At 36.6% G+C, this 12,953-nt stretch overlaps 1 protein-coding gene across 3 annotated transcripts in view; it reads right to left on the reverse strand.

The window, feature by feature from the left end:
* Nucleotides 1-927: 927 nt before the first annotated feature.
* cacna1fb (calcium channel, voltage-dependent, L type, alpha 1F subunit) overlaps nt 928-12,953 on the reverse strand; it is a 117,680-nt gene continuing 105,654 nt past the window's right edge. Inside the window, exons 39-51 of one of the 3 annotated variants that reach the window (XM_030138858.1) lie at nt 12,075-12,177; nt 10,010-10,111; nt 8,642-8,772; nt 7,320-7,451; nt 6,332-6,371; nt 5,735-5,939; nt 4,081-4,188; nt 3,861-3,994; nt 3,671-3,783; nt 3,375-3,567; nt 2,372-2,434; nt 2,153-2,253; nt 928-1,956 (exon numbers count right to left, since the gene is read on the reverse strand). In XM_030138858.1, coding sequence (XP_029994718.1) covers nt 1,696-1,956; nt 2,153-2,253; nt 2,372-2,434; nt 3,375-3,567; nt 3,671-3,783; nt 3,861-3,994; nt 4,081-4,188; nt 5,735-5,939; nt 6,332-6,371; nt 7,320-7,451; nt 8,642-8,772; nt 10,010-10,111; nt 12,075-12,177 — 1,686 coding nt within the window. In that variant the 3' untranslated portion in view covers nt 928-1,695. Of the gene's footprint in view, nt 1,957-2,152; nt 2,254-2,371; nt 2,435-3,374; nt 3,568-3,670; nt 3,784-3,860; nt 3,995-4,080; nt 4,189-5,734; nt 5,940-6,331; nt 6,372-7,319; nt 7,452-8,641; nt 8,773-10,003; nt 10,112-12,074; nt 12,178-12,953 lie in introns of all 3 variants that reach the window. The other 2 variants (XM_030138857.1, XM_030138856.1) reach the window with 2 other exon arrangements.

Raw genomic sequence — 12,953 nt, forward strand, 5'->3', positions numbered from 1 at the left:
CATTTTCATAAAGGCTCACAAAGTTTTTTAGGCCGTTTCTAAGACATCAATAAACACTCCCGGACATGTTTCAGGTTGTTGCAACACTTTTTCCAGATGGTCACCAAGACGCTCAAAATTGGAATTTCATAAGGGTATAGTAGGACGTCCAAAAATGGTCATGTCAAACATATTTTCATAAATGCTCAAAAAGTGTTTTAGGGCATTCCTAAGGATCAATAAACACGCCCTGAGGTTTTTCAGGTTGTTTCAACACTTTTTCCAGATGGTCACCAAGAGGCTCAAAATTGTAATGTTTATAAGGCTATAGTATGACGTCCAAAAATGGTCATTTCGAACATATTTTCATAAAGGCGCAAAAAGTGTTTTAGGGCGTTTCTAAGACATCAATGAACACTCCCGGAGATGTTTCAGGTTTTTTCAATGCCTTTTTCAGATGGTCACCGAGAGGCTGAAAATGGAATTTTAATGAGGCTTTAGTATGACGTCCAAATATGGTCATTTCAGAGATATTTTCAAAAGTACTTAAAAATTGACTTAGGGCCTTCCTAAGTTCATAATAAACACTCCCTTAAATTTTTCAGGTTTTTTCAATGCCTTTTTCAGATGGTCACCGAGAGGCTGAAAATGGAATTTTCGTAAGGTTATAGTATGACGTCCAAAAATGGTCATTTTGAACATATTTTTCAAAGGTACGTAAAACGTGACTTCGGACCTTCCTAAGTTCATAATGAGTGTTCCCTGAGGTTTTTCAGGTTGTTTTAATATCTTTTTTAGATGGCCGCTCAGTGGCTCTAAATGGAATTGTCAGAAGTCTATAGTATGACATGTGATTCAACACGCTGGTATATTGTGTTTTTTTTCTAGTATTCACGACATCGTGTTACATAGTGTTAACATGGATTTAAAGACAGTGTTCAACATGGGCAGGTTTTCAGTCTTTATTGGAGGTAAACGAGGGTTCAGAGCTGTTTCTCAGCTGAACGCTGCAGATGAAACGTCTGAGGAGGATTCTGGGGGAATCCAGGCATGAAGTTGAAAATAAGCCCTTAACATTATCTGCTGGGACACAAACAGAAGACAGAAATACAGAAATGTGATGAGACGAAAACACCAACAGAGAAGTGGACAAACCGATGCGTCATCCTCATGTGCACAAATAAAAAATATCAAACACTTATAAAAGAAAATCTGCACAGACACACGGTTTCCTGTGTTCAATAAAAAAACAGCAGAGACAAAAAAAACTAATCTGATAATCAATTAATTAAGTGATTAAGTTAAAGCAAATATTTCCCGCATATCCCCGGTTCCAGCTAAACATTTAGATCAGACTAAATGTTGGACAGTTCTTTAAAGAGCTGATGTGTTCTCCTCGGTCTGTGATGGATCCATCAGTTCAGTTTCAAATCAGACCTCGCACTGACTCAGGTCAACAGCGTCCAAAATAAAAATCCCAGCATCCATCTTGTTAATGAGATGTGTCACCATGACGACACAGTCACAGTCTGAGGGCGGACATCTTTAGTTTCATCATTCATCATTTTCTTTGTCTGCTTTTTAAAAGTTCATCATCTGTGTGTCTTCTTTCTAAAATCATGTCATTTGTTCGACCACACTCCGATTGGTCAAACACCCTGTCGGTCAAACACTGATGTCCCGCCTCCACAGTCTCTGATTGGTCCCTAGTGTCGGTCAGAATGACGTCACACAGGTCATCTCGTCGGCCAGTTCGTCTTCGTCGCGTCCCGTCCTGATCGGCTCCTCGTCGCTGTAGAGCGCCGCCGGGTCCGAGGCGTTGCTGAGGAAAGCGTGGCTTCCTGTTCCGAGCAGGTCGCTGGCCGCCGACTCCATCTCGTCCACCGTCATGTGACACGCATCTGCGATCTCACGCTTTGCGAACGCCACGAACTTCGGATCCCGAGCGTAAAGGCCGAGACCTTCAGAGATGAGAACCTGCAGAAGAAAAAAAAGTCGATGTCAGTTATTTATTTATTTATTTATCTATCCCCCCCCCCAAGGGAAGTAAGTGATATTTTTTTTGGTTCAGTTTGTTTGTTTGTTTGTTTGTTTGTTAACATTTTAGCAGCAAAACTGTTGGTTGAATTTAACCAAAGTGAGTTTACAGGTTGCCAGTGGTGCATACACTCACCGCCTCCACCAGACTGTCGGCCGAACCTCTCTTCTCTGTGAACTGAGCGCCGAGCTGCGACGGGACTCTGAGGGTGGTGTACGCTCTGTAGGGGGGCGGAGCTACGACACACAAGTCACATGTATCACACACACTGACGCCGTCATGTTCTACTCAGGTTCATTGAATTGAATTGAATTGAATTTAAAGTGTGTCAGAGGATGTTGTTGAGTTTCCTACCTGCTGTCCCTCCAGGGCCGCCGTACCAGGCCGGTCTGGGGGCGGCGCCCGTCACACTCACACCTGAAACGACGACGAGGTGAGTCAGTGGTGTTTATTAAGACGTTTAAACACACGTTTATGTTTCAGGGTCATTTTAGATTCTAATGGATAATCTAAACAAATTTAGACTAGATTTAGCTTTTTTTGATTAGCAAACAGATTATGTCAATGTTACATTAGATTAGATTACAGTAGATTATAATAGAATAAATTAGATTATACTAGATTCAATTAGATTAGATTAGATTAGATTAGACTGGATTAGATTAGATTATATTAGACTGGATTAGATTAGATTAGACTGGATTAGATTAGATTAGATTGGACTTGATTAGATTAGATTAGATTAGATTAGACTAGACTGGATTAGATTACACTAAACTGGATTAGATTACTTTAGATTAGATTAAATTAGATTAGATTAGATTACACTAGACTGGATTAGATTAGATTACTTTAGATTAGATTAAATTAGATTAGATTAGGTTAGATTAGATTAAATTACACTAGACTGGATTTATTAGATTACCTTAGATTAGGTTAAATTAGTTTAAATTAGATTAGATTACACTAGACTGGATTCGATTAGATTAGACTGGATTAGATTAGATTATATTACCTTACATTATATTAAATTAGATTAGATCAAATCTAATTGATTGATCTGATAGTATTTTATTGATCTCTTGGGTAGAATTAAGGTTCTAGTCGCAGCACAATATTGCATGTATACACATAAGAATTAGAAGATAAAAAAAAGAAAATAATAATAACAGTTAAAACAGTGGTAAACAATGGTAAATGCACATTAAAAATACAAGTAGTAATAAACAGTAAAAGTAGTAATGATAAGTAATTACCCTGCCCCCTCCAAGGGGAGGCAAGGGGTAGTGTTTTTGGTTCCATTTGTTTGTTTGTTTGTTTGTTTGTTTGTTTGTTACCACTCTAGCAGTCTCCTCACCTCTTCCTGCTCCTCCCTTCTTGCCGTCGACTCCTCCCCCTCCCCACGGTGGACTGCCCTCCTCCTCCACCAGGATCAGAGGAGCGTAAAGGAGGCGACCGCGGCGAGGACACGGGTTAGCCCACGACGCTGAGGACGCCATCGACGAGTGTCCGGAGGCGTGGTGAGACTCGTAACCCCCGTACGTCTGCTGCTGGAAGACCAGGAAGAGGAAGAGGAGGAAGAGGAGGGGTTAAACTGATGACGGGCAGGGGGCTGTGGTTGGTGGAGTGTTAGCGTGTCGTTGTGTGTGATACCTCTCCGTGGGCGCGGCGTGGGGGGGACGTGGGGTGGTACGTTCCGGGGATGGGCAGGTCGTCGCTGCTGCCCTGACGCCGCAGACACTGGATGTTAAACGACGGCTTTCGACCTGAAACACGAAGACCAAACAAACGTCAGCGGTCGGAGATGAAGACCGCCCTGAAACATCCTCGGACACTTCCTCACCTGTGGGCGTGGCAGGAAGGAGGCGTCTGCGGGTCGTCCTCCTGCCATCACTGTAGCCGTTGCCGTAGTTAGCGTTGTAGGGGGCGTGGCCATCATAGTGGTCTCTGTACATTGGAGGCTCGTCGGGGTAATGTCTGAAAACGCACGGAAACAGAAATGAATAAAACAACATGAGGATTTACAGAGTTTTATCTGGCGTCCTCTCCGTTTCCGTGGTTACCTGTCTCTGGAGGCGATGCTCTCGTTGTCTTCTTCTCTGCTGTAGTATCCCTGCTCTCCATACACCTCCATGTCGCCGTTCCTCCAGTATCTGTCCCTCGAGTCCCGCCTGAACAACAACAGGACAGTGTGATTGGCTCAGACACCTGTCAATCAAATCCAGCTCCCCAGATCTCTAACCCTCTAACCCAGGGGTGTCAAAGTCATTTTAGTTCAGGGGCCACATCCACCCCAATATGATCTGCAGTAAAATAATAACATAATAACCTATAAATAATGACAGCTCCAAATTTTTGTCTTTATTTTAGTGTTAAAAAAACCCCATTAAATGATGAAAATACTTACTTTTTTAAACTATCGAAAAAAAATGAAAAAAAAAATGAAAAAACTGAAATTTAAATTAAAAAAACATAAGAAAATTTAGTGCAACTTTAACAATATTACGCCACAACTTATCATTTCTACATGTGCATTATGGATCAGATCTACAAAGACACTAAACACTGAGGAACAGGCAGAAAATTGTTAAATGTTGCTTAATTTTCTTTAGATATTTCAGGTTGTTCATTTTTGTTCAGGTTATTCACATTTTAGTGATACAGGATAGTTTGTAAATGTAAATATTTTCATAATTTAATCTTATTTTTTGCACTAAAACAGAGGAAAAAAAATTGAAGTTGTTAATTCTAGATTTTTTGGGGCGTAATTCAAGATTTTTTTTTTTTTACCTTGTTGAAATTTTTTTTTTTTTGGCTTAATTGAAGATTTCTTATACTTAATTGAAGATTTATTTATTTTTGCTTAATTGAAGATTTTTTTTACTTAATTGAAGATTTTTTTTTTTTTTTGTCTTAATTCAAGATTTTTTGCTAAACTTGAGATTTCTTTTGGCTTAATTCAAGATTTTTTTTACTTAATTGAAGATTTGTTTGGCTTAATTCAAGATTTTTTTTACTTAATTGAAATTTTTTTTTTGCTTAATTTAAAATTTTTTTACTTTATTGAAGATTTTTTTTGGCTTAATTCAAGATTTTTTGCTAAATTTCAGATTTTTTTTTTGTCTTAATTCCAGATTTTTTTTTACTTAATTGAAGATTTATTTTTGCTTAATTCCAGATTTTTTTCACTTCATTGAAAATTTTTTTTGGCTTAATTCAATATTTTTTTTACTTAATTGAAAAAATTTTTGGCTTAATTTAAGATTTTTTTTACTTAATTGAAGATTTTTTTTGGGCTTCATTCAAGATTTTTTGCTAAATTTGAGATTTTTTATTTTTGGCTTAATTCAAGTTTTTTTTTTACTTAATTGAAGATTTTTTTTTTTTTGGCTTAATTCAAGATTTTTTTCCTTAATTGAAGATTTTTTTTTTTTTGGCTTAATTTAACATTTTTTTCCTTAATTCAAGCTAAATTATTTTTTGCTTAATTCAGTTCAAGACTGTGGAATTTTTGCACTTGGCAAAAACATCCCTCAGGCCGGATTGGAACCTTTGGCGGGCCGCATTTGGCGGCACACAGTAAAACCAAACCACTAAAGGAAAGGAACACCAGCACAGACTCACAGCAGCTTTTCTGAACCTGAGGCAGATGCAGATTCACAGCAGAAATAATGTCTCAGGGGTTAAAGGGTCATCTGGAGGACGGCGTTCTCTTACCGTCCATATTTGTAGTAGGACGGCCTCTTGTGTCCGTGGTCTAACAGGCCGTTCCTCACCGACGGCCGGCGGTGGTTTTGATGACCGACAGATCCGCGGCGCAAGTCGTCGTGTTCGCTGCCGTTCGGCATCTTAGTGAGAGAACCGACGCGATGGATCAGGCCGCCGTTAGACACACCGCCATCGCCCACGACACCGCCAGGACCTGCAGGCAGAGGGGGAGGGGCTTAAATCACACACTCCACCTGGACGATAATTCTGAATGAAACACAATCTAATAATCATATTATTTTATTTGTTCTACTCATTGTAATAAACAAATCTAACAAGAAAATAAAGTAAATCAGTCAAAATATGACATTTTTTGTACATTTCATGATGAAAAAAAGATCCTGTCCCTTATATAAGACGACAAAAACAGCAAAACAAATGGATGATGTGAACAGTTATAAGAAAAAGAAGTCAAACAATAATTTGAGCTCATTTTTCCCTCTTAACCATCTTTTATCAGAGCTGTGACTTCAACACTTCTTGAATCTTCTCACACTAAAACCATTATTTGCTCCCATCCCTGATGTCGGACAGGTGTGTGTTTACCTGTGGGGGTTCCCAACATGGAGCCTCGTCGGTCTTCGTTCTGCAACAAAAAACATAAAAACTGTCAAAACATCACAATACACTGACCTTTGACCTTATTAACAGCACAATAATTATCAGTCATTTAACCCCTAAGATTAACCCTCCGGTATCCCGTCCAGCAAGGCCCTTACTAAGCACCAAGTGTGCCTTTTTGGCACACTTGTGGAATAATGTCAAAAACATTTTATACAGTTTGTTTTTAATTCTTTTATACTTTTTTCTATTTCATCAACTTGAGCCGTAAATAAAAATACCAAATACTCAATAACTGTCACATTTTTTAACCCTTTAAATGCCGTGTTTGTAATGTAAACAAACCGTTTTTTTGGATGCAAAAAACAAACAAAAAAATTTTTTTTCAGTATACTACATAAAAAGTGGATCACATATTATTTGATTTTTTCCTCCTGGCATATGTCAATGATTGACTCCAACATCGGTTAATTTGCATTATTATTTTTGGTGCTAGGTCAAATGTTCAAAAATACTAGCATCTGTCACCAAGTGTGCCAAAAATGCACACCTATAAATCAAACTATTAAATATTATATATTGATTTATTTTTCTGCTCTAATTTGATTTTATTTTTGTAAATCCAGGTCAGCCTTAATCATACAGATCAAATGGAAGAAATAGTGCGTTTTAGGCACACTTGGCAGACAGATGCTAGTCTGGTAATTTTCTTTTGTTTACAATGTGCAAATTTTAGCTGGTGGAAAGAATTTTAAAGACCATGCAAAAATGAACAACTTTTAAATTCTAACCTTATTTAAATTGTGAAAAATAATATGATGTTTTTTTAACATGAAGTGCAAAGTGTGCCTAAAAGGTGCACCTGGATACCGGAGGGTTAATAAAGTATTCTGAGTCTGACCACCTTAAAAGCCTATTTAAGTGTTTTTAGTGTGTGTGTGTGTGTGTGTGTGTGTGTGTGTGTGTGTGTGACCTTGTACTGGGCGTTGTCCTCCAGCTCCTCCTCCTCCATCATGGCCTCCTCCTCCTCCTCCAGATCCTCATTCAGAGCCAAACGCATCTCTGGACCCAGATCCTGCAGAGTCTTCAGACCGGCTTTACACAGCTGCAAACACACACACACAACAGTGATCAAAGACACACAAAAAGGCTTGCGGAATTAGTAACGTCTTTTAAATCGCTTCTTTTTTTTTTTTTTTTTAACACCTTTATTTATCATTTTTCTATTACAATTACATCTTTAAGGCATATCTTATGCAATTCTTAAACTTGCCCCCCCCCCATCCAGGTGGCATCCCCACAAATACATCCATATTTACGCACAGACAAACAAAACCCCCCCAAAAAAAAAAACAAAGACTCAAACCAATTTATGTTGATCATTTTGGTCATATCACCAACATTCTGGACCTCTTGCATAAGGAGAAAAAAAAAAAGTCCCAGCAGTCAGACTGGGACGTTTTTTAAATTGAATCGCTTCTTTAAACACATTTTTTTAGACTTGCCTTTATGTGATGTCTGTCCCTTTTTTAATTTTAATTGTTTAAATTTGAATTTTATCCTGTTCATTTATTAATTTCTATTCTCATACATGATGCTGTTTTATCTCACTCCTTCATTTTTACATTGATTTGAGAGCATCATGTTCTCCCTGCCCTCTTTACTCCGATTCACTTAATTTATTCAAAGTGTCATGTTTTTGTATTTGCTGTCCATGTCTTTTATTGTGTTGCTTCTGTTTTAGTGTCTTTACTTGCATCTTGTATCCTGCTGTTGTGCCTTCTGCTTTGTCTGTCAAAGCACTTTGTAAACTTTGTTTTTAAAGGTGCTAAATAAATAAAGCTATTATTATTATTACTGTTATTATTATTATTATTATTATTATTATTATTATTATTATTATTATTTTGTTATATTATTATTATTATTATTTTGTTATATTATTATTATTATTATTATTATTATTATTATTATTATTATTATTATTATTATTATTTTGTTATATTATTATTATTATTATTATTATTATTATTATTATTATTATTATTATTATTATTATTATTATTATTATTTGTTATATTATTATTATTATTATTATTATTATTATTATTATTATTTTGTTATATTATTATTATTATTATTATTATTATTATTATTATTATGTTATATTATTATTATTATTATTATTTTGTTATATTATTATTATTATTATTATTATTATTATTATTATTATTATTATAAAAAGACACACAAACAGACACACAAATACGTGAACACAGATGAACCCACTCTGACCTGAACCGCAGATGGGTTGGTGTTGTCGGCCTCCACGCTCAGACCTCCTTTCTCCTTCCTTTTCCTGAATTTCCTGAAGTAATCCTGGATCAGGAAAGTGGCGTAAAACTTCCCGACCGTCACCTCCTCCTCTGTAGAAAGACGGAGAGGAGAGGAGATGAGGAGAGGAAGAAAGGAAACAAGGAGAGGAGATGAGGAGAGGAAGAAAGGAAACAAGAACAGAAGATGAGCAGACAAGAAGAGAGGAAATGAGGAGAGAAGACAAGGAGATGAAGAGAAAGAATGAGGAGACAAGAGAAGTGAGGAAATGAGGAAAGAGATGAGGAGATGAGGAAATGAAGAGAAAGGATGAGAAGACAAGAAGAGAGGAAATGAGGAGAGAAGACAAGGAGATGAGGAGATGAAGAAAGGAAACGAGAGAAGATGAGGAGACAAGAAGAGAGGAAATGAGGAGAGAGATGAGGAGATGAGGACATGAAGAGAGGAAACAAGGAGAGGAAATGAGTAGATGAAGAGAAGAAACAAGGAGAGAGATGAGGAGATGAGGACATGAAGAGAGGAAACAAAGAGAGGAAATGAGGAGATGAAGAGAGGAAACAAGGAGAGGAGATGAGGAGATGAAGAGAGGAAACATAGAGAGGAAACGAGGAGATGAAGAGAGGAAACAAGGAGAGAAAGTGAGGAGGTGAAGAGAGGACACAAGAGAAGGAGATAAGGAGATGAAGAGAAAGGATGAGAAGACAAGAGGCAAGGAAATGAGGAGAGAAGACAAGGAGATGAAGAGAGGAGGAAAGGAAACAAGGAGAGAAGATGAGGAGACAAGAAGAGAGGAAATGATGAGAGAAGATGAGGAGACAAGAGGTGAGGAAACAAGGAGAGAAGACAAGGTGATGAAAAGAGGAGACAAGATGAGAAGACGTAGGAAATGAGGAGAAAAGATAAACAAGAGAAAAGGAGGGGAGAAGAAAAAGAGACGAGAGGAGAGGAAATGAGGATGCAAGAAGAGACTAGTATTCTTCCTAAAACCATGAGTATTTGGAGTAGTTACAGTACTTGTAGTAGTATTTTCAGTGTCTATATTCTATGTCATAATATTGGTAATACGGGGGGGGGGGGGGCAGAGAACAACACCTGCTGTATTTAGTCTAAACAGTAATACCACTGACGTCCACTAGAGGCTGACATTAACTATCACTGAACTTCTCTGTACAAATACTCAAATATTTTTCCTGATTAAACTGTGATGTCATCTGTACTTCATGTCTGTGATACTAAATACACAGTGTGTATTCTCTGAACCATCCAGCCCTCCCTCTACTCACATTTGTAGTATTTGTAGTATTGTAATTAAACGTGCCGTACCTTTACCTTCGTGCGGCGGTATGACCTCATCCAACAGTTTGGGTTTCATTCTCTTCCAGATCTTTTTGATGATCACCCTCAGCTCCTCGTTCTCCTGCTCGGGGTTACCTAGCAACAGGATACAGTGGGTGGAGACATCAAAACCCACTGCCCTGAACAGCTGAATTCATATGTATGTCGTATTCTACTGCTGGACACGTTTAACCCTTCGATACACGAGTGTCTGGACCCTAAACGCTTCTGTTTCCTGTTTTTCTGCCATTTTTGTCATTTTGTCATGTTAAAAAAATAATTTGAATTATATTTTGGTCTATAAAAATTATTTAATGTTTAAAATATTTGTGACTTTTTTTTTTTTTTTTTTTTTTTTTTTTTTTTTACATTTTTATCAATTTTATTTATTCATTTATTTTTAAATATTCTGAACATTTTAATAGCAAAGTATGTAGTATATATATAACATATAGTATATAACAACAATAGAACATGTCAACAATGTTAGCTCACTGTTGGGTTGAGATTCAATTCTTTTAAAAATGAATGCTGGTGCTTTTGACCCACTTATGGAAGGTTAGGGTAGGAAAATACGACAGCGTATTAGGGCCACATAAGAAAAAAAAACACTTGTCACTACAAGAATAAAGTCGTTATTTAATGAGAATAAAGTCGTTATTTAACAAGAATAAAGTCGTAGTTTTAAAAAACTCATTATTTAACAAGAATAGAGTTGTTAATTAATGAGAATAAAGTCATTATTTAACGAGAATAAAGTCGTTAATTAATGAGAATACAGTCATTTAACGAGAATAAAGTTGTAGTTTTAAAAAAACTCATTATTTAACGAGAATAAAGTCATTAATTAACGAGAATAAAGTCGTTAATTAATGAGAATAAACTCATTATTTAACTAGAAGCACTCGGAGAGCGCAGACCTCCACCAAGGCTGATCAGTGGCCCCCCCGTGGGCCCCCCCCACCCCCGATCACCACCAAAATTTAATCATTTCTTCCTTATCCCATTTCCAACAAACCCTGAAAATTTCATCCAAATCTGTCCATAACTTTTTGAGTTATGTTGCACACTAACGGACAGACTAACAGACAGACAGACAAACCCTGGCAAAAACATAACCTCCTTGGCGGAGGTAACAAGAATAAAGTCGTAGTTTTAAAAAACTCATTATTTAACGAGAATAAAGTCGCTAATTAACGAGAATAAAGTCGTTAATTAACATGAATAAAGTCATACTTTTATGTATATTTTATGTATATTCTTATGTATATTCTCATAAACTCATTATTTAACGAAAATAAAGTCGTAGTTTTAAAAAACTCATTATTTAACGAGAATAAAGTCGCTAATTAACGAGAATAAAGTCGTTAATTAACATGAATAAAGTCATACTTTTATGTATATTTTATGTATATTCTTATGTATATTCTCATAAACTCATTATTTAACGAAAATAAAGTCGTAGTTTTAAAAAACCCATTATTTAATGAGAATAAAGTTGTTACTTAATGAGAATAAAGTCGTTAATTAATGAGAATAAACTCATTATTTAACGAGAATAAAGTCGTAGTTTTAAAAAACTCATTATTTAACGAGAATAAAGTATATTTTATTCGTATATTTTGAAAATTCAACAGTTTCCAGTTTTACAGCGAAGGCAACAAGCGAAGCAGCAGCTCTCCCTTCTGTTGGACTGGACTCCAGAACTCCCAGTAGAATCCCCACAGTTCGTTCAGAAACACAAACCCTCCGTGTTTACTTCTCTGGTGTTTCCACTGGTAGTCCTACAGCTGAACACTTCATCAGTTTCTCTTCCACAAAAGAGGAAATATGGTACAAATCAGTTCGGTTCTTACAACAAACCCAAACGTGTGCAGACTCTCTTCAAAGTCCTTAAACTAATGTGTTGATGGAGGACAGACTCAGTATTTGGCCTTCGTGCCGAACCCCCCAATGAAAAAAGAACTGCACGAAATGTTCACAGCTCTACATCGATGAGTAGGTACAACTGAAAAAGTACGTGGCTACATTCCACTTCCGGTGTGAACCAGTCAGATACCTTCAGTCTTGATCTTGAGGGCGGTCCGGACCAGAGCGAAGAGGGTGGCGTTGAAGGTGACCATCCCATCAGCGTTCAGAGGCATGTTCATGGCCACCAGACGCTGAGGATGAAGACAATCACTGAATCAACTAATGTATACGACATTAACAACAGAACCTTCTGCAGTTTTACTGTGTTTTTCTATTGGGTTGGGACATGTAGGATAACTTAGTTTAGAAGATGTGAAAATTTCGTGTAAGATCCGCTTTATAATAGAGGAATAGAACCCCTGGAAGTCGGACGTTGTTGAAAGTATGTAAAGTTTCACTTTTGTTTCAACGCCAGCATTAGTTATGTTAGTTATGGATAGGGCTGTTGGAAAATATGGGTTCTGCAACATATCGCGATATTTCATTTCACAATACTGTATCGATATTAAAAAGTACTGTACGGATATTTTTAGGTATTTATTCAAATGCAGATATTGTGGGAGTTCATTTTTGTTTTTTCTTTTCCTATTTTGTTTATATTTGATGTTGTGATGTTAGTTCTGAACTAATAGAATATGAACATTTGAGCTGGATCCTAAACTGTAATGTCCGTAAAACGTAATTTCATTTTGAACACAGGAACATTTTGTGATACAACATTAGATCCTGTTGTGATCAAATAAAAATGGGTTTAGTATTTGTGCAGATTTTCAGTGTAATTCAATTCTTCCAGGAGATAATCTTTTACAAAAACAAACAAAATCAATTAAAAATGTGCCTTTTTTTTTTTACAGTATCATGATATATTGTGATATATCGTATCATGATCCTAGTATTGTGATTTGTATACACACGTATATAACTGCTACCCCCCCGCACCTACAAAAAATAAAATAAAATAAAAACA

This window comes from Sphaeramia orbicularis, chromosome 7 (genome assembly GCF_902148855.1).
Source record: "Sphaeramia orbicularis chromosome 7, fSphaOr1.1, whole genome shotgun sequence".
Classification (NCBI taxonomy): Eukaryota; Metazoa; Chordata; class Actinopteri; order Kurtiformes; family Apogonidae; genus Sphaeramia; species Sphaeramia orbicularis.